This window comes from Drosophila hydei, unplaced genomic scaffold (assembly GCF_003285905.1).
Source record: "Drosophila hydei strain 15085-1641.00,03,60 unplaced genomic scaffold, DhydRS2 tig00000553-arrow-arrow-pilon, whole genome shotgun sequence".
NCBI classification, from domain to species: Eukaryota; Metazoa; Arthropoda; class Insecta; order Diptera; family Drosophilidae; genus Drosophila; species Drosophila hydei.
Genome location: NW_022045750.1, coordinates 1 through 22,466, shown reverse-complemented (window position 1 = coordinate 22,466; position 22,466 = coordinate 1). Strand labels below are relative to the sequence as shown.

Below are 22,466 nucleotides of genomic sequence, written 5' to 3'. Positions count from 1 at the left end.
TACTATAGAAGGTTCATAAGTGATTTTGCTAAGTTAGCTAAACTGGGTCTGGTAGTCAATGCCCTCAGAAACTACCTATATGGTAGATCAAAAGTTAAAATCTACACTGATCACCAATTTAAATTTATTTAAATCCATCCAGCAGATTTTGGTTTTGCATTTTTAAAATAATTCTCCACTGATTTTGAGTATGCAGGAGGTGGTGCTGATCCCACTTCTGATATTAACGGAGTGTAATTTTCCATTATTAAAAGCGCAGTGAATTTCGGTGCTTTAACGGTGCTTTGTCTAGGTACAAAAATGCTATCAAAAGAACATCGTGTTATTGCGAAACTACAACTACTATCGACACACGCATGAAACGGTAGCGACGGTGAGTCTGAACAGAAGTTTCCTCTCATTCGCTACTAATGATTCAGCAATGGCCTCGCATAGCATCCGAAGTATCGTCCGTTGCGATTGCGCGCATATTGCTGAGAACTAAATGTGGCTGGTCAACGCCCTGATCGCAACGGTCATCGTCTGTAACATGATCCCTTGCCTGTATTGCAAGAGCAGCATTATCGTTTGAGCTTAGTCGGCATGCCGACTGTTGTATTTTTTTTAAAGAAATAGCTTCTAGCCGCTTTGGCTTCTAGATTTAAGTTTAATCTCGTACGAAACACTTATTGATTAACAATAAAGCAACTTTTTACTTTTATTGATATTATATTACTGAGCCACAAGGCCAGTAAGTGAAAGGAGCGAAGTCAAGCCTCCACCATAATCTTCATAAGATCGCAATCCGGAGCACGAGCTCACGCCGCTGGATCGAGACAACAAATCTAAAATAATTGGGCCCAACTAAGAATTTCCACTCCCAATACCGAATTATTTCTATACCCTACAAATAGAATGGGGAAATGGGGAGTATGTTAAAAAACGAGACAGCTAAATTTAACCATTGTGTTATTTTTTAAAGCGACATTTGTTCTCTACTTCGAAGTAATTAAGAAAAAAACAAAAAAATAATACTCGACCATCGCAAATTATGAGCCAAATTTTGGCAGTCACCAACTGTGATGCCACCACTTACGCACCAATCTGTATATTGTATTATCATGACACTTACGCACTTGGCATACACTCTGGAGGTACGGCCCACTGTCGTTCTCAGCCGAGCCACTTTGAACCAGTCAAGAGTCAAAACACAGACATCGAGCCTCAAAATATGGACATGAGCTGAACCTGTTAAAAAGCTTAAGGAGTTTGTGTATAAAAACACGCTGTGCTATAAATGTCTTGTCTAGCATTCAAGATTGTAAAAAGAATTGGACTTGCGATCAATGCACCAAAGCACAACTATTTGCTTCACGACGATGCAAATATAACAATACGTCAGCAGCAGCTGTCTGGCGACTGCGCTCATCCGGATTAAAAATTATTCTGGAAAATGCAAGCTGTTTAGGGCTCTTATAGATGGAGGCTCAAAAAAACCTTAATATCCAGCCGAACCAAATGGAAAGTGGAAGTTCGAGGAATAACAAAATGTCGAAATTCTTAAAAATAGTGTTTGCCTAACAAAGCCCAGGTTTAAAAGCAAATTCGTCACTACAACGCAGGCACTTGTTATGCCAAAACTTTAGAGAGATCTTCCGACATGCGCTTTTGCAAATTGGCCAAACGTTTTGTGTAATAACTTCTATTTTAAATAAAGAATTTTAATGACATTTTCAGCATATGATCTACATATCCTATTGGCTTGGCTGAGATGCAAACGCCTTCACAAAATGGCCATAGTTCCAACTAAACTTAAATTTTAAAAATTTGGGAGAATTTGGTGCCGGTATCCAAAATCCAACAAAAATCAAAATTGCATAAAATATACATAAAACTAAATACAAATTTGGAGGCTCTAGCTCTGAAGAGGCTCTTAAGAGGCTCTAGCTCTGCATTTTAATCATGTTTTTATTCGATAACAATTAAATGCGAATAGTTATGTTTGAAACAAACTTGATATGCTATACACGAAGTCTCTAGTTCTTATAGATGCGTTTACACATGGACAGACGGAAGGACGAACAGACGGAAGGACGAACAGACGAAAGGACGGACAGACCGAAGGGCGGACAGACGGAAGGGCAGATAGACGCGCAGGGCTCAATCGACTTGGCTTGTCGTCCTTAGCAAGAATATATATATGTCGGATTACTATTATTTTCCATTTCATTAGCGCAGCGAGTTTCGGTCGCACTCGTGTTTTAACAACGACTGACTTGAAACGCACAAATCTTGTGCGTGTCTTCCACCGAACCACACTCGGTGACAGCGACAGAACGCTGTCGTCCCTCTAAAGCGGTACTTCTAAGACTACAAAATGCAAACAACAAATCACAGCTCAAGTAGAAGCTGATGCAATATTTCCATAATGATGAAATTATGATTGTTGTGAAATTCCCGAAAACACTTATACATAAACCAAGTTCACGAGTCGATAATGCATTTAGGTTATGAAAAGACGTTAGATAAAGTTTACGACTTTTACTGGTTTGAACATATGTCAAAATATGTCAGAAAATTTGTTGATAACTGCATCACCTGTAAAATGTCCAAATCAACCTCAGGAAAAATACAAGCTGAATTGCATCCAATTCCTAAAGTCAATAGTCCTTGGCACACTATCCACATCGATATAACTGGAAAACTTAGTGGCAAAAGTGACCAGAAGGAGTATGTAATCGTTCAAGTAGTAGTATGTCTACCTTAGTCATAGTCTTAAATTAGATAGTGAAAGCTGCATAAGGGCTGTTCAATCCTCTGTATCTTTGTTTGGAATACCAAACCGCATAATAGCAGATCAGGGTGGGTGTTTTGCCAGCTCTAAATTTAGTGAGTTTTGTTCGAATTCGAATATGTAGAGCATATGCTGAAAATTTCATTAAAATCCGTTAAGTAAAACAGAAGTTATTAAACAAAACGTTTGATCAATTACGAAGCCAATAGAATATGTAGAGCATATATTGAAATTTCATTAAATTCATTAAATAAAACAGAAGTTATTAAGCAAATGTCAGCAGCGCCACGTGCACGCATTTTTTCTATGCGTGTGCACGAATACATTCAAATGCGATTGAATTGTGCTGAATTATTAGCTGCTACCTAACTTCAAATTTGCAGCATCTTGCATAAGCAATGTAGTGGCTGTGTTTCATCATTATGGAAATATTGCATCAGCTTCTACTTGAGCTGTGATTTGTTGTTTGCATTTTGTAGTCTTAGAAGTACCGCTTTAGAGGGACAACAGCGTTCTGTCGCTGTCGCCGAGTGTGGTTTGGTGGAAGACACGCACAAGATTTGTGCGTTTCGAGTCAGTAGTTGTTAAAACACGAGTGCGACCGAAACTCGCTGCGCTAACGAAATGGAAAATAATAGTATTCCGACATATATATATTCTTGCTAAGGACGACAAGCCAAGTCGATTGAGCCCTGCGCGTCTATCTGCCCTTCCGTCTGTCCGTCCTTCGGTCTGTCATTTTTACGGAAAACTGGACAACGAAACCCGTTTACAGATGGCAAGTAACGACATGGCAGGCAAGAAGTTCATCATCGTGAGAAATCAAGTGTAACTTGCCATAAGTGCGGAGAGTTGGGTCACATATCCACCCAGTGTACAAGGAAGGAAGCTGACAAGCACAAAACATTCAACCGGGGAAAACGAGTGGAACAGTGTACTGTTTCAGTTCCTAAGGGATATTCGGACCATAGAGGACAAGTTTTCGAAATAACCTTCGATTCTGGTGCGGAGTGCTCACTGATGAAAGAGAAGATAAGTAAAAAATTTTCTGGTAAACGATTTACGAATATTGTTATGTTAAAAGGCATAGGCAACAGAGGAATATGTAGCTCTGCACAAATATTAAGTAACGTAAGAATTGACAATAACTGTATGGAAATTATGTTTTCTGTAATAGCAGACGATCAAATGCAAAGCGAAATAGTTATTGGGCGAGAAATACTAAATCAGGGTTTTGATATTGTCGTTTCATCAAATCAATTTAAGATTGTAATTACTAAAATTGTTAATTTATGCACCGGCAATGAGCCAGCCGAAATTGATACTGAACTTGAGCGGACAGAAAAAATAAAGTTGCAGTCACTGTTGACAAACTACTCAGATTCTTTTATAACAGGTATTCCATGCAATAAAGTAAATAAAATTGGTGAAATGAAAATTAGACTAATCGATTCAAGAAAAACTGTTCAAAGGAGATCATATCGACTGAGTCCATATGAACGAGAATTAGTTCGAAATAAAGTTGACGAACTACTGCAGTGCAACATAATTAGACCCAGCTGTTCACCTTATGCTATACCATATTATTGGTAAAAAAGAAAAATGGTTCGGATAGGCTCTGTGTTGATTATAGAGAATTAAACTCAAACACTGTGGCTGATAGATACCCGTTGCCACTTATAAAAGATCAAATAAATAGACTTTAAGGATATGGCTAGCGGATACTATCAAATTCCCTTACATGCAGATTCTATGGAGTATACCGCGTTTGTGACACCAGATGGACAGTACGAATTTTTATCTATGCCATTCGGACTTCGAAACGCACCTTCTGTCTTTCAACGATTTATACGAGTTATACAAGCATTAGGAGATCTAGAAAACAAGTACGTCATTGTCTAGATTTTCATTTAACATTACAAAGTGTTCCTTCTTAAAGTCATCTGTCCAATTTTTGGGTTACGATATTAGTGCTGGTAAAATTCGTCCAAACCCAAAGAAAATTGAAGCATTAACTGCTATTCTACCTCCACAGTCAGTTACATCACTAAGACAATTTATTGGGTTAGCATCGTATTTCAGTTTATTAAGGGATTTTCACAGTTGATGAAGCCTTTATATTTCTTAACTTCAGAAAAAGATCAATTTTGTTGGAAAACAACATGAGCAAATAAGAAGAACGTCAAATCTATACTCACTGATAAACAAGTCCTTGTTATCTTTAACCCAAATTATGAAATTGAATTGCATACAGATGCAAGTTGTTTTGGCTATGGTGCAATTTTATTACATAAAATTAACAGCAAACCTCATGTAGTAGAATACTATAGCAAAACTACTTCCCCTGCAGAATCAAGATACCACTCATACGAGTTGGAAATTTTAGCTGTTGTAAACGTTATTAAACATTTTAGACATTATTTATTGGGTAGGAACTTTGTTGTCTTTACTGATTGCAATTCACTAAAAACGTCAAGAAATAAACAAGATCTGACACCCAGAGCACAGCGTTGGTGGGCTTATTTGCAATCGTTTACATTCGACATTCAATATAGAAAAGGGCAAAAGAGTGGCTCATGTCGATTTTTTATCAAGAAACCCCCATTTTAGAATAATCTACTTCTGTTGCAAAGGTAATTGAAGAAAAGAGAGTTAACTTGGCAGAGATCTCAAGCAACTGGTTTATTGCAGAACAGCGTCAAGATTCTGAAATAGCCGAAATTATCAGAAAATTAAAAGATTTTTCTCTTGCTGAAGATATTGCAATAACCTATTATCTAAGGGCAGAATTTCTTTACCGAAAAATACAGAGAAACGGTAGAACACGTTGTCTAGCAGTAGTGCCACGTGCTTTCAGATGGTCTGTCATAAACCAAGTTCACGAGTCGATAATGCATTTAAGCTATGAAACTCGACTTACTGTACAATTTAAGGCTAACTACACTTCGCCTAATGCGTCCTGCCAAGATCTGTTGCTAGTCTCTACTGCCGTTAGTAAGTTTTTTAAAGTGCTCATTATGCGTTCTACCTGTCCGTTGGCCCTACTTGTACCTGTCGCAATTAAATGCAAATTTATTTTTTGTTGAGAACAAAACTCATTAAATTTAGAGCTGGCAAAACACCTACGCTGATCTGCTATTATGCGGTTTGGTATTCCAAACAAAGATACAGAGGATTGAACAGCCCTTATGCAGCTTTCACTATCTAATTTAAGACTATGACTAAGCTAGACATACTTAGTAAACGCGTCTACTTGAACGATTACATACTCTTTCTGGTCACTTTTGCCACTAAGTTTTCCAGTTATATCGATGTGGATAGTGTGCCAAGGACTATTGACTTTAGGAATTGGATGCAATTCAGCATGTATTTTTCCTGAGGTTGATTTGGACATTTTACAGGTGATGCAGTTATCAACAAATTTTCTGACATATTTTGACATATGTTCAAACCAGTAAAAATAATAATTTCATCATTATGGAAATATTGCATCAGCTTCTACTTGAGCTGTGATTTGTTGTTTGCATTTTGTAGTCTTAGAAGTACCGCTTTAGAGGGACGACAGCGTTCTGTCGCTGTCGCCGAGTGTGGTTCGGTGGAAGACACGCACAGTCGTTGTTAAAACACGAGTGCGACCGAAACTCGCTGCGCTAACGAAATGGAAAATAATAGTAATCCGACATATATAGATATTCTTGCTAAGGACGACAAGCCAAGTTGATTGACCCTGCGCGTCTATCTGCCCTTCCGTCTGTCCGCCCTTCGGTCTGTCCGTAAACGCATCTATAAGAACTAGAGACTTCGTGTATAGCATATCAAGTTTGTTTCAAACATAACTATTCGCATTTAATTGTTATCGAATAAAAACATGATTGAAATGCAGAGCTAGAGCCTCTTCAAAGCAAGAGCCTCCAAATTTGTATTTAGTTTTATGTATATTTTATGCAATTTTGATTTTTGTTGGATTTTGGATACCGGCACCAAATTCCCCCAAATTTTTAAAATTTAAGTTTAGTTGGAACTATGGCCATTTTGTGAAGGCGTTTGCATCTCAGCCAAGCCAATAGGATATGTAGATCATATGCTGAAAATGTCATTAAAATTCTTTATTTAAAATAGAAGTTATTACACAAAACGTTTGGCCAATTTGCAAAAGCGCATGTCGGAAGATCTCTCTAAAGTTTTGGCATAACAAGTGCCTGCGTTGTAGTGACGTATTTGCTTTTAAACCTGGGCTTTATTAAGCAAACACTATTTTTAAGAATTTCCGACATTTTGTTATTCCTCGAACTTCCACTTTCCATTTGGTTCGGCTGGATATTAAGGTTTTTTGAGCCTCCATCTATAAGAGCCCTAAACAGCTTGCATTTTCCAGAATAATTTTTAATCCGGATGAGCGCAGTCGCCAGACAGCTGCTGCTGACGTATTGTTATATTTGCATCGTCGTGAAGCAAATAGTTGTGCTTTGGTGCATTGATCGCAAGTCCAATTCTTTTTGCAATCTTCAATGCTAGACAAGACATTTATAGCACAGCGTGTTTTTATACACAAACTCCTTAAGCTTTTTAACAGGTTCAGCTCATGTCTGTGTTTTGACTCTTGACTGGGTCAAAGTGGCTCGGCTGAGAACGACAGTGGGCCGTACCTCCAGAGTGTATGCCAAGTGCGTAAGTGTCATGATAATACAATATACAGATTGGTGCGTAAGTGGTGGCATCACAGTTGGTGACTGCCAAAATTTGGCTCATAATTTGCGATGGTCGAGTATTATTTTTTTGTTTTTTTCTTAATTACTGCGAAGTAGAGAACATTTTGTTATTCCTCGAACTTCCAATTTCCATTTGGTTCGGCTGGATATTAAGGTTTTTTTTAGCCTTCATCTATAAGAGCCCTAAACAGCTTGCACTTTCCAGACTAATTTTTATTCCGGATGAGCGCAGTCGCCAGCAACGCATCTTGACAATTATTTTCAGTTAGACAGTTGCTGCTGGCGATCTGTTATATTTGCATCTTCGTAAAGCCAATAGTTTTGTGCTTTGGTGCATTGATCGCAAGTCCAATTCTTTTTGCAGCCTTCAATGCTAAATAAGACATTTATAGCACAGCGTGTTTTTATACACAAACTTCTTAAGCTTTTTAACAGGTTCATGTCCATATTTTGACATTTACTCGTCCTCATGTACTCAACTTTTGATGATACATCCAATTCAAGTTTTGTTTCATACAATACAAATAACATATGAAAACATATTTTCTTTAGTACAGTTTAATCCAATTAATTTACTTCTGATGGTTACAAAAATAAAATATAATCGTTTTCATTAAAAAATTTTTTGTTGCAAATATGCCGATTTGACATTTTGTATAACCTAAATTTAAAACCCAATTCATCATTTCCCTCAGATGAGCAATCATTGTCTCACTTGTGCGGCTCACCATCGTTTCACTTGCACGGCTAACCATTGTCTCAATTGGACGGCTCACTCTCAGCTTCCAACATTCATTTGACCAGTGGATCCTTATTATCAATGTCAAGCTCGTAGGGCACATTTTCCTCTGGAAGTTTCCTTATGTCCTCATGGCAATATTTATATAGTGGTTTACTTAATAACAATTTCAACATTTATCTGTCACCATCTAAGACTACCAAAAATGGTCCCTTAAATGTTGGGTCTAGTTTTGTGTGGTGTCTCTCTTCGTTCTTAAGACGTACATAGTCACCAACACTGTGTCTTACAACGGACGCCTTGGACTTGTTAAATCGGTTTTTATTATAAGAAGCTAAAAACATCATACTGCTACTTGCACGAGCACGTGTGGAGTCTTAGTCTACTTCCAACTCTGTCTCCAATAGAGGAACTAATCCAAGAGGCCGACCTTTCCCTGTTAACATTTCTAAGGGACTTGCATCAGTTGCCTGAATAATTTTGCAGTTTAAAGCTAGCTGCACCTCGCCGAGGGCATCTTGCCAGGGTCTTTGGTCTTTGGCTTAATTGGACTGCAGTTTTTTCATATAAGCTTCCTTTGGGCAATGGGTAGATATGAGAGCCATTTCTCCGCACTTTTGTTCGAGCCATTCTTTGTATCTTCCATTTAGCATAACGAGAATGGGCTTTGAAAAATGTTTCTTCACTAGTTCCTGATATGTTTTATATAGTCGTTTTATATATATGTGGTTAGTCGACTGCTGCTTGTGATTTATTCCGCATGATGTATGTGACACTGGTATTAAGGCATGGTCTCTTCATAAAAACAAGTAAGAAAGCTCTAGTCGAGGTGCCCGAGAAGCTACCCTGATCGTAGTCCTGTCTGCATCTATTAATAGTTTCCTTAGTTTGTATCGGGTATTCAAAAACAAAACAAAAAAACAAATAAAAAGCAACATTACAGACCAGGGTTCGAACCCGGATTGTTTGCGCAACGAGCACCAACTCTACCAACTCCATTTCATAATTAAAAAAATAAATAAAACAATAAAAAGTCTCTTCTCCGCGAGTTTCGAACCCAGTGATTAACTGCTTACGAGCGCCGCCTCAACCAACGCAGCCACTGCACCGCTTGCAAGAAGAGTTGCAAATTTGAAGTTGAGTAGCAGCTAATAATTCAAGTATTCAATCGCAATTTCGATTCTTCGAATAGAAAAGAATACATGCATTTGAATAAAATTTTTATTTTTTGGTTTCTCCTCTTTGTGTTAAGCTATCGCTATAACTGTTATTATATTTCATTGAGCGAAACAAGACACAAATGCTAGAGACAATATGTGCATACAAAGAAAATACAGTTATTTTATATTTATGTTTTGCTTTGCCTTTGTAAAAAAATGGCGGTTCTTTTTTTGCAATCATCCGAATAGACTCAGAAGAGCTAATTTTGGTTTCTTATTAGTTGTGTTCTTTGGACAATCGTAATACTAATTATAATCAAAATCGTAATTACTCCGAAAGAAACTGTTACTGTCACGGACATAGACAAACAGGCAGGCAGTGAAATGGCCAACATGAACAAAGGGACACACGACGTAATCCGTTTAATAGGGACAACCAACGAGCAGACCTTAAAAATACTAGAACAATAACCTATCTCGCCGAGGGACATTATCTCCACCCATCAACGAAGCTCCTTCACTCGGACCTTAACTGTAGTCTTAAGCATCTAACTGCGAAGGGTACTAGTTAACTCCTGCCCGCTAGAATTATGGGCGTCCTATGGGCTTCGAAGACCTTTTTCCACTCCCTCAAAGTTCGTCTTCTTCTCAAACCTTGCAAGAGTGAAATAGAATCGCAGGCAAGGAGGCTGAGCCCGACTCCCACCGAAACAGACCCTCTCTTCTAGCTCTCGGATGAAATGTAGATTGTTGTTAATTCTGTGTAGAAACGGCATACTGAGCACCGGCTCGGCGCCGTCATCTTCGCGGGAGATCGGAATTAGATGACTGGGTTGCGAGTGGCAACGCGCTTTGTTACCCGCATGTAGAGCTCATGCACAAGTGTCGTAAGGTGCTATCTCGCAGAAGGAGGTATCTGTCGAAGTGGTGAAGCTGGTAATCGCTAAAATGTCATTGTCGCCTTCTGCTATAGTGTTGTCCTGGATCTGATTTCCCATTTTCAATTTGATCAGGGTATAAAGTGAGTAAACCAGAGCATTTTTGGAGGTGGAGTACAGAGACACACTAGAACTAACTCATTTAAAAAGAGTTTAAATATCTCTCAGGCTTCTAGCAACCGACTCATCAATAACGAACATAATCAGTTAAATTAATAAGATCATTAAGCGAGATGATATTTAATTTGTGGTAAAAACGTTGTACAAAATATGGATACTAAAGAAAGTTATATATATTAAAGATGACGGGGTGCCGGACTAAGAGATGGTCCCAGTCATTTGTGTTTTATATTTTCAATAGTTTGTATCGACAGTATTAAAAAAATAAACGAAAAAAAAACTGATATTACGTCACCAAGACTCCAACACCAACAGTTAAATAATTAAAAAGTTAAATTGTTAAATAGTTAAATTGTTAAATAGTTAAATAATTAAATAGTTAAATAATTAAATAATTAAATAGTTAAATAGTTAAATAGTTAATAGTTAATAGTTAATAGTTAAAGTAAGTTAAATAGTTAAATAGTTAAATAGTTAATAGTAAATAGTTAACTAGTTAATAGTTAACTAGTTAAATAGTTAAATAGTGAAATAGTTAAATAGTTAAATAGTTAAATAGTTAAATAGTTAAATAGTTAAATAGTTAAATAGTTAAATAGTTAAATAGTTAAATAGTTAAATAGTTAAATAGTTAAATAGTTAAATAGTTAAATAGTTAAATAGTTAAATAGTTAAATAGTTAAATAGTTAAATAGTTAAATAGTTAAATAGTTAAATAGTTAAATAGTTAAATAGTTAAATAGTTTAAATAGTTAAATAGTTAAATAGTTAAATAGTTAAATAGTTAAATAGTTAAATAGTTAAATAGTTAAATAGTTAAATAGTTAAATAGTTAAATAGTTAAATAGTTAAATAGTTAAATAGTTAAATAGTTAAATAGTTAAATAGTAAATAGTTAAATAGTTAAATAGTTAAATAGTTAAATAGTTAAATAGTTAAATAGTTAAATAGTTAAATAGTTAAATAGTTAAATAGTTAAATAGTTAAATAGTTAAATAGTTAAATAGTTAAATAGTTAAATAGTTAAATAGTTAAATAGTTAAATAGTTAAATAGTTAAATAGTTAAATAGTTAAATAGTTAAATAGTTAAATAGTTAAATAGTTAAATAGTTAAATAGTTAAATAGTTAATAGTTAAATAGTTTAATAGTTAAATAGTTAAATAGTTAAATAGTTAAATAGTTAATAGTTAAATAGTTTAAATAGTTAAATAGTTAAATAGTTAAATAGTTAAATAGTTAAATAGTTAAATAGTTAAATAGTTAAATAGTTAAATAGTTAAATAGTTAAATAGTTAAATAGTTAATAGTTAAATAGTTAAATAGTTAAATAGTTAAATAGTTAAATAGTAAATAGTTAAATAGTTAAATAGTTAAATAGTTAAATAGTTAAATAGTTAAATAGTTAAATAGTTAAATAGATAGTTAAATAGTTAAATAGATAGTTAAATAGTTAAATAGTTAAATAGTTAAATAGTTAAATAGTTAAATAGTTAAATAGTTAAATAGTTAAATAGTTAAATAGTTAAATAGTTAAATAGTTAAATAGTTAAATAGTTAAATAGTTAAATAGTTAAATAGTTAAATAGTTAAAATAGACCCCGAAAAAGTGAAGGCCTTAAAGCAATTCCTTGAGCCAGAAACTTATTCAGCGTGCGATCAGTCCTAGGCTTGGCAAGCTATTATAGAATATTCATTAAAGCCTTTGCATTCTTTTTCCATGAATCGATTTACACTCTTCTGTTTTGGAATTTGTTATTATTATTTGTGTTTTATATTTATTTACTATTTCTTCCCTTATTAGAAAATGATCCTGTAAATTTTCTTCTGCTGAATGTATAGTTGCTGCTATCGAATATTTATCTTCTGTGTCTTCAATATTTGTTATAATGTTTATGTCTGATATATTGTCATTGTTATCTTGCTGTGGGTCAAAATCATTACCTTTTATTCTGCTTAAGAAATCGGCTACTCTGTTTTCTCTTCCTCTTAAGTAATCTATGTCAAACTGATATTCTCCTAGTTTTAGTAACCATCTTTGATGCCTTGGCGAAATATCTTTCCCTTTATGTTTTGAATATAAGAATTTTATCGCTTGGTGATCTGTTAATAATTTGAATTTTCTTCCGTAGAGATATGGTCTAAAATAGTTTACACTTCATAGTATTGCTAAAAATTCTTTATCTGTCGCTGAATAATTTTTCTCATGATTGTTCAATGTCCTTGACGCAAAACAAATTGGATGCCCTTCTTGAGAAAGAACCGATCCTATGGCATAATTTGAAGCGTCAGTTGTAAGCGTGAATGCTTTTTCAAAGTTAGGAAATCTTAATATAGGGTGTGAACAAATAAGCTGCTTTAACTTTTCAAATGCTTCGATGAAAGTTGGATCTTTTGTATTTATTTTAGTATTTTTCTTTAAATATTTTGTTATGGGTTGTGCTACTTTTGCGTAATCTTTAATAAATTTTCTGTAGAAACCTGTTATGCCTAAAAAACTTTTTATCTCCTTTTCTGTTTTTGGTAAAGGTAACTTTTCTATTATGGCTAGTTTGTTTGGATTTGGTTTAATGCCTTCTTTGGTTAAGATATGACCTAAAAATTCTGTCTCCTTCTTCATGAAGTTACACTTATCGATTTGAATCTTCAAATTCTTATCCTCTAATACTTTAAATATTTCGTTGATGGCTTCAACATGCTCTTGCAACGATGTGCTAAAAATAAGTATGTCGTCCAAATACACGACACATTTTTTGTTAATAAACTCTCTTAAGATTTCATTCATTAGTCTTTGGAAAGTGGCAGGGGCATTTTTCAACCCAAATGGCATTCTAATAAATTCATATAAGCCATGCGGCGTAACGAAGGCAGTTTTTTTTTCTGTCTTCCTCTTTTACTAAAATTTGATGGTAGCCTTTTGCTAGATCTATTGTTGTGAAGTACTGGGCTCTTCCGAGTTTATCAAGAATTGAATTTATATTGGGAATCGGAAATTTATCGTCGATGGTTATTTCATTAAGTTTTCTATAATCTATTACAATGCGGAATTTTTTTGTTTTGAATTGTCTAACTTTTTTGGTATTACTAAAAGTGGACTCGAATATCTTGAATTGCTTTTTCTAATAATTCCCTGTTCTTCCATTTCTTTTATCTGTTTTCTGACTTCTTCCTCATGCTGTGGTGGGTATCTATATAGCTTTGAATTAAGTTGTTCATCTGTAGTTGTCCGTATTTCATGTTCTATTTCGGTTGTACTAGTTAGTTTATCTCCTTCTTTGAAAAAAAGTTTACTATATCGTTTTATAATTTTCTTAACTTCAATTACTTCTTGTGTATTTAAATGATCTAATGCCAAGCTATCATATTTATCTATAGTACTTTCTAATGCACAGATTTCTTCATATTGATATGGCTTATTTATTATACGGTTTTCTTTGTGATTTAATGTTAAACTGTTTCTTTCAATATTAATAACTGCACTTAAAAATTGTAGAAGGTCTATACCTATAATAAAGTTATATTTTCTTCCCTTTAGTGGGGCTAACTTCCAGCGGACTCTAGCGTTGTTTGGTAAATTAAATTCTCTAGGTGCTGTTGTATGAATTTCATACTCTATTATGTCCTTACTATTAATTGTGCTATATGATATGGGTTTATTCAGCTTAATCTTTGTGTGCCCATTAATTTGGTTGTTAACTAGACTTAAACTTGCTCCTGTATCTATTAATGCTATATATCTATGTTTATCGATGTTTAGTTCTAATAATGGTAGGCATTCCGAGGCTGCTTCATAAAAAAAACTGTATTATTAACCTCTGCCTGGTCGTAGTCATTTCTTGTTTCTGGGTAACTGTTTGTATCTTGCTTTGTTTCTAGGTTTTCTATTTCCATGGGTTCTGAATTCCTTGGCCTATACTGTTTTGACTGTTGTGAATTTGTTTGCTGATGATTTTGGTTAGGGTGACTCTGTCCTGAATTGTGTTGAGTATAATCTTGTCTGTACTGACCTGAGTTGTTTTGTTGGTATTTTTGTTGATTTTTGTTGTGACCACTTTGTGGTTGATAATAAGATCGCTTGTTATTGTTATAATTTTGTTGATAATATTGTTGCTTCTTGTCATAATTTTGTTGTTGGATATTTTCGTTTTTGTAGTTATGATTTTTCTTGCTAGACTCAGCCTCAGCGTTATACCTATTGGGTTTACTTTTCTTATATTGAAATCTAATACAACTATTTTCGTATCTACGTAACATCATTTTTTTTAGAATCTCATTTAAATTTCTTTCTTCGTATATTTTATCAAGTAAAGTGCCTTGAGTCATTTCTTTAGCTGCATTTACTAGTAAACTTTCTACGTTACTTAAATCTATGAAATTATCGTTTTGATGGTAAACTTTTAATTCGTCTGTTTTATACTTAATATTTTGTAGTTCTGCTACCAGTTCGCTTACTGTGTCTACTTTTAACTCATAAATTTTACGGTAAATTTGATGGGGTTCCGTGTCCGGTCGATACCTTAGCTTTAGGGTTGACTTGATTAGGTCCCAGTTGTCTGGTTCCGGTATATTGATAACTACATCCTTCGCCTGTCCTTGAATTGTCTTGTTGAAGATTGTCCTAGTGGCCTCTCGTCTTAGTTCAGTGTCCTCCACTCCTTGGAGAAGGTACTCCACGCTGCTGAAGAACGAGTTAATCGATATATCACCTGTTCCCGTGAACGTTGCCAAATAATTGATGTTTTGAAACAACCGTTCCTTCTGAGCCGTATTGGTGTTTCCCTGGAGCGTGACGTAAGCTTGATGTAGCTCCTCTAGTTGCCGCTCCTTGTTGATCAACTGCTCATATAATTGCTGCGATGACATTTGTGGGTTAGCTTGTGCCATCCTGCTTTTGTCGTAATATACTGCTCTCTTTTGTTTTCTGGTTGCCAGCGTTGAGATGTACTTTTTTTTTTTTTTTTTTTTTAGTTGTCAACTTATTTGTAGTTTGACTTTTTATTTTATAATGATCGATTTATAAATTTGTCGACTTATTTTTAGTTCGAATTTATCACAGAATCCTTTTTTTTTTTTTTTTTTTTTTTAAAAAAGGATCCTACCGGCTGCGCCAATTTTGTTTTGAGTTCTTTGTTTTTGAAATTAAAAAACATGGCTCAACCTCTTCAGTTAAGTCTCAGATTAGAACTGATCTTTATTCGATTTTTCTTCTTAATCCTAGTCTATTCTGGCGACATAGCCGTTTCTTTATAATTTCAGTTTCAACATGTTGCTAGACTATTCTGGCGTCAGCTTAGTGGATATGTATTTCTTTGTAATTTTAATTTCATAATGTTGCTGGTTTTTTCATCATCCTAAACATGCAACATTTAGGTATGGACTTTGTCTTTTAGTGATGAGAAATCTCTTAAAACTATGCTTATATCGATTACCTTAAATGCATATATAACTCGCGCATATCGACTTTGTTTCAAATAATCGATAACTACTCACATTTAACTGTTATCGAATAAAAGGACGTCTTAAGAGCTAAAGCCTCCAACTTTTGTATTTAGTTTAAAATTTAAGTTTAGTTGGAACTAGGGCCATTATGTGAAGGCGTTTGCATCTCAACCAAGCCAATAGCATATGTAGATCATATTTCATTAAGATCCGTTAAGTAAAACAGAAGTTATTAGGCAAAACGTTTGGCCAATTTGCAAAAGCACATGTCAGCAGCAGCGCCACGCGCACGCATTTTTCCTATAAGTGTAAACACATACATTAAAATGTGTGTATTCTTTTCTATTCCAAGAATCCAAATTGCTATTGAATTCTTAGCTGCTACTTAAGTAGAAATTTGCTATTATTTTTATTTTAGACGACTGCTTCACCCTATGTAGACGAATACAAACACAGTTCATGTATGGCTGCTGAGGGTATACTCGTTGCGACATATTTGAAAACCTTAGACCTTATTAGAATAGTGATGGCCGTGACAAACCGGAGACTGCATTTTGGAATATATACTTGATTTGACATTCCAAGATCAAAAAGTTATAGTATCATTGGGGATGTATATGCCCCCTAAATAGTTTCTATATAATTTTTGGTACAAATTCTGTTATTTTTTAACTCTATTGGTGCTGCAGACTTGGGCGAAACATACAAAATAACATATTTTTGGTGCTTAGTCTTACTGTGGACAGCAAACCGTATGTCCGCGCCAACTGGTGGTGCAAATCGGGGAAACTATGCCTGACAATGTTTTAGAGCTGGAAGCGTTTATACCGTAAATGAATAATATGCGGTTTTTAGAACCCATCTGCAACATTCTTACTTATTAGCTCTACAGTACTGCTTACTCACTATCTCAGTGATCGCCGTTAAGTGTTAGTTATAACGATTCTTTAAATTTACCTTTATCGGCTACTCATGCGAGTTATGCCATCAGAATCACTTCCCGCAGCGTCAGCCGATACCATACCATTAGCTTTATTTCCAATAACTACAGTTTACACTAAAGGTCTACAATCTTCCTTAATGTAGAAAATCCATGAACTATAAGAGTCATAAGAATAGTAAACAATTATCGCAGCCTCCGCTGCCTAACATAAGAATACATTACTATGATCGAAACCTAGAATCGTATCGTAAAAGATCCCTTAGAAGTGAATAAGAGTTCTGTTGTATTTTATGCTACGAATGTATGTATGTATTGAATCTTCATATGAAAGAAGTATATAATTCGCGCTACATAGCATAGATATCAGTTCGAATGCTGGTGGCCTAATGTCAGTTTCGATACAGTTGATGGTGGTAAATATTAAAAACTCATAAGACTTGGTCCAAGATATCTCCTAGTCGGGCACCCGACTTCAGGTTTCTTTCTTTTTAATTATCCTCTAATTAATATAAATAAATATTTTTTTAAAGGACAAACTGGCGCACGAATCAAATGAAACCCATACTATTTACCGAATTGGAAATGGATTTTAATAGTGGTTGCTATATAAAACCGAGTTTGGATATTATGCAAAATGATTTTAATAATGCTGTTTTATGTTGTACGGAGATTAATTATTTCGTGTCGACTTGGGGCAAACAGGCGAAAACACAAGAACGAAGAGATAGAAGAGTTACAGCTGGTAAGAATTTTTACAAAAAAAAATTTTACTCATTAAAAGAATATTAATATTATTAATATTATTCTTATTCTTATTGGACTAAAGTTATTAATTACTCTATTAATTACTATTCGAATACATTGATCCCGTTCCTCGATTGCTGTATAAGTGACTAAAGTTACATGTATTCCTAGTAAAGCCCAAATGCTTTTTAATATTGAATATATCGGAATATAATTTGCATAAGGTTGAGCCCCCCGACACATTATCTATGTCGCCGATTAGAGCGTCTTCACTTCGCCTAACCCCGAATGCACGTATTAAACTTCTCTTTAGATGGTTCCAATCTCTTGGGTTCTCTTGGTCGAGAATATCCCTGGCCCTGCCCACGATTTTATTTCTAATGTTCCTGAGAAGGACTTGTTCATGTAATGTCCGCTTTGATTAAGAATGAGTCGAGAGTGTTGGGAGAGCCGTCAAAAGTTTGTAACGAATGCTAACATATCGGAATGTGTTAGGGTTAAGCCTGTGTCGATTAGTGGCATATCTTCATTGCTCGATGCATAAATAATAGACAAATGTGGTGCTCGTTTCCCTACAATGTAATGTGCGGTACTGCAAAGAGTAATACACATTCACTGTATCTGGGATCTACGGCCTCAGCACTTGCAATACACTGCTGTCTCTTGTGCACACATGCGATTTCTGCTAGATTTTCGTTAGGTTTTTCCTTTCTTACGTTTTTTTTCACACATATTTTGTTAGTCATGTCACCGTTCCTACTTACACTACGTAAAAAACTAATGTTGCTGCTATAACTGCGTTCTTTAGTTTTCTGGGTTACTTTCGCGTTAGAACTCTACGTTGCCAAGTGTAAACTTATATAATTTGAAGTTCGATATTCGGACGATTTTATTTATATTTTCTTTGAATAAGCATTTCTGTGTTCGTTTTTTAATCAAAACACTTTTTATTCTTGCAGATGAAAACAAATATGAAAGAAATTATTTTCGGTATGTTGTTGAGCATAAGGACATAATCAGAGCTGTTCAAAACTTAGCAAATGGATTGTTGAGCTATAAAGCCGATATGGAGGAGTTTCAACGCGAAATTTTTGAAAAGAATAAATACCTTTGGGCTGAAGATCGAGAAGATGTTATTAATGCATTTGTCTTAACTAACCCTTTAACAGTTGATATACGAGATATGTTTTTGTACTATGATGGAATTACTCAAAGTATTGAAACAATGAGTGCTAAGCGCATAATTGGTCCCATTGAAGTACGCATGAATAATACAATGCAAAAATTAGTGGCTGAATCCAAGAAGTGGAAAGTATTGTTGGGTCAGTTGTTGAGTGTTCAATATAAGAAACAATTAGATGAAATGATAGATTTTATTAAAGAACATGATAAAATTTTACTAAAGCCAATTAACGACTTAGATGATGTACGTCAAGCCATGGCAGTGTTGGAAGCAATTCGAGACAGTTACATTGAGTAAGTAATATTAGCGTATACATATGTTTATAATTTTAAAATTATAACATTATCAGCTTATTGAATATTGAATTGATTTTTTTTTTGTTTCTCGAACTTTTGCAAAAGGGTTTTAGGTATTTATTTAATTTATATAATAAAGTCACGTTTATCAAATTTTATTGAAATAGTTATTAACTCTCTAGGAGTGTATTCAATTTGCTGAAGATTTTTTGCAGTATATTTAAGATAATTCAAACCATTTTAAGTACTAAACAAATATTTTGTGCTTATTTAAACGTGAGAAAGCGACATTGGCTGTTGCTGGCCTTTATTACATGTAAGTAATATACTTACATATCTGTAGTATTTAAACAAGTATAAAGTTTGAAAGTCAACCGGCTTAGTATTAATTTTCATTCATGAGAAAATAGAATGTGTAACCGCACTCATTTCATTATTAAGTTCTTACAAATCTTAATCCAACAGGTCTACTACCGCTCTTTAAATTCAATGTTAAGCGCCCATTGCTAGAAACTACATGCCCTCTCGTGGAATCGAAAGTAAATAGCTTTTTTTTAGCTTACCTAACATCGCCCTCCCTCAGTTTTAAGCACGAGTACTTAAAATGTGTACCTCTTAGATAGTTTTTAAATAGCTGCCAGGCAGACTAATGTGCGAAGCTGAAAGTATCGGTAGGTAGGTAACTTAGTGCCACTATAATGTCTAAGTTAGATTATGTATGGAACTACCGTCAGTATAAGATATGTAGTCATAAGATCGCTGCCAAATTTATTACAGATGTTAGGCCATGGAGAGGAAAGTTACAGTGAATCCACCTGTAGAAGACTTTTATGAATCCAAGCGAACAACCGCAGAGTACACTGCTCGAGTTATCAGTTGGAACTAGTTAAACCTCCCAATCCTATCCGCTTCTTTTCCTGTGCGATCTGGGTATTTTCTTGTAGTTTTGGGAAAGTCCCATTTAGATTTATATTTACATTTTATCTTACATTTTATTTTACATTTTATATTTCCTCGCTTCAGACACTTTCACGCAGCGAAATGTTTTGGAAATATCTCTGCTCAGTGTAACTGAAAAGAATTGGAAGCTCAAAAATATATTAATAAATTTGAGCTTAATGAAAGATAAAACTTCATTCAGCGATTGGAAGAACGCAAAACTTGACAGTTATTTTGTCTTCCATACAAATACATACATATTTTGTCTTCTTTACAAATCTTATAATTAAGGATCACTGTTTTCTGATTCGGTCATTTTATTTATGGAACTACCGTCAGTATAAGATTGTTATTAATTATAAGATTATTACAGATGTTAGGCCACGGAGAGGAAAGTTACACAGGGTATCTCCTAGTCGGGCTCCCGACTAGAGCTTTCTTTTTTGTTTTAACCTGATCCCATTGAAATGGGAAATCAGGGTGTAATGGTTATGTACAAATGTATGTAACAGGCAGAAGCAGGCGTGGCAGACCCCATAAAGTATATATATTCTTGATCAGGACGACAAGCCGAGTCGATTGAGCCCTGTCCGTCTGTCTGTCTGTCCGTCTGTCCGTCTGTCCATGTGTAAACGCATCTATAAGAACTAGAGACTTCGTGTATAGCATATCAAGTTTGTTTCAAACATAACTATTCGCATTTAATTGTTATCGAATAAAAACATGATTAAAATGCAGAGCTAGAGCCTCTTAAGAGCCTCTTCAGAGCTAGAGCCTCCAAATTTGTATTTAGTTTTATGTATATTTTATGCAATTTTGATTTTTGTTGGATTTTGGATACCGGCACCAAATTCCCCCAAATTTTTAAAATTTAAGTTTAGTTGGAACTATGGCCATTTTGTGAAGGCGTTTGCATCTCAGCCAAGCCAATAGGATATGTAGATCATATGCTGAAAATGTCATTAAAATTCTTTATTTAAAATAGTAGTTATTACACAAAACGTTTGGCCAATTTGCAAAAGCGCATGTCGGAAGATATCTCTAAAGTTTTGGCATAACAAGTGCCTGCGTTGTAGTGACGAATTTGCTTTTAAACCTGGGCTTTGTTAGGCAAACACTATTTTTAAGAATTTCGACATTTTGTTATTCCTCGAACTTCCACTTTCCATTTGGTTCGGCTGGATATTAAGGTTTTTTTGAGCCTCCATCTATAAGAGCCCTAAACAGCTTGCATTTTCCAGAATAATTTTTAATCCGGATGAGCGCAGTCGCCAGACAGCTGCTGCTGACGTATTGTTATATTTGCATCGTCGTGAAGCAAATAGTTGTGCTTTGGTGCATTGATCGCAAGTCCAATTCTTTTTACAATCTTCAATGCTAGACAAGACATTCATAGCACAGCGTGTTTTTATACACAAACTCCTTAAGCTTTTTAACAGGTTCAGCTCATGTCCATATTTTGAGGCTCGATGTCTGTGTTTTGACTCTTGACTGGTTCAAAGTGGCTCGGCTGAGAACGACAGTGGGCCGTACCTCCAGAGTGTATGCCAAGTGCGTAAGTGTCATGATAATACAATATACAGATTGGTGCGTAAGTGGGGGCATCACAGTTGGTGACTGCCAAAATTTGGCTCATAATTTGCGATGGTCGAGTATTATTTTTTTGTTTTTTTCTTAATTACTTCAAGGTAGAGAATAAATGTCGCTTTAAAAAATAACACAATGGTTAAATTTAGCTGTCTCGTTTTTTAACATACTCCCCATTAATAACTGGCAGATTAGTAAGTAAGAACTGTAAAATCACTTGAAATAGAAAATTCTGAATAAAATAGTTTTGTAAAGTGTATGTAACAGGCAGAAGGAGGCGTGGCAGACCCCATAAAGTATATATATTCTTGATCAGGACGATAAGCGAGTCTGTCTGCCCTTCCGTCTTTCCGCCCGTCCTTCCGTCTGTCCGTCGTTCCGTCTGTCCATGTATATTTTATGCAATTTTGGTTTTTGTTGGATTTTGGATACCGGCTCCAAATTTCCCCAAATTCTTAAAATTTAAGTTTAGTTGGAACAAGGGCCATTATGTGAATGCGTTTGTATCTCAATCAAGCCAAGGATATGTATATCATATGCTGAAAATATCATTAAAATTCACTAATTAAAATAGAAATTATTACACAAAACGTTTGGCCAATTTGCAAAAATACATGCCACAATTTTTTTATTCACAAATTAAATTTTCAATTCTGATAATCAATATTGATAATTTTATAATGAGTAAAACCACCTTTTTTGAAATAATTTGGTAAATTCTGTTCGGCATAGAATCGTGTAGGCGCTTTAAATAGTCCAAGGATACTTCGCTCCAGGCGCTGGTAATGGCTGATTTTAAAGACTCAATATTCTCAAATTGACTGCCTGATTGATGGACTTTACGCGCTAACCATTCCTATAAATTTTAATTTGTTAAGTGAACATTTTGATTGGCAA

General features: G+C 34.8%; 1 protein-coding gene across 1 annotated transcript in view; it reads left to right on the top strand.

Annotated features, from left to right (window-relative positions):
- Positions 1–19,040, top strand: part of LOC111602803 (dynein heavy chain 5, axonemal-like) — a gene marked incomplete at its 3' end in the record, with an annotated part of 41,145 nt that extends 22,105 nt beyond the window's left edge. Inside the window, exons 6-7 of the mRNA XM_030224323.1 lie at positions 17,351–17,562; positions 18,524–19,040. Coding sequence (XP_030080183.1) covers positions 17,351–17,562; positions 18,524–19,040 — 729 coding nt within the window. The remainder of the gene's footprint in view (positions 1–17,350; positions 17,563–18,523) is intronic.
- Positions 19,041–22,466: the final 3,426 nt, after the last annotated feature.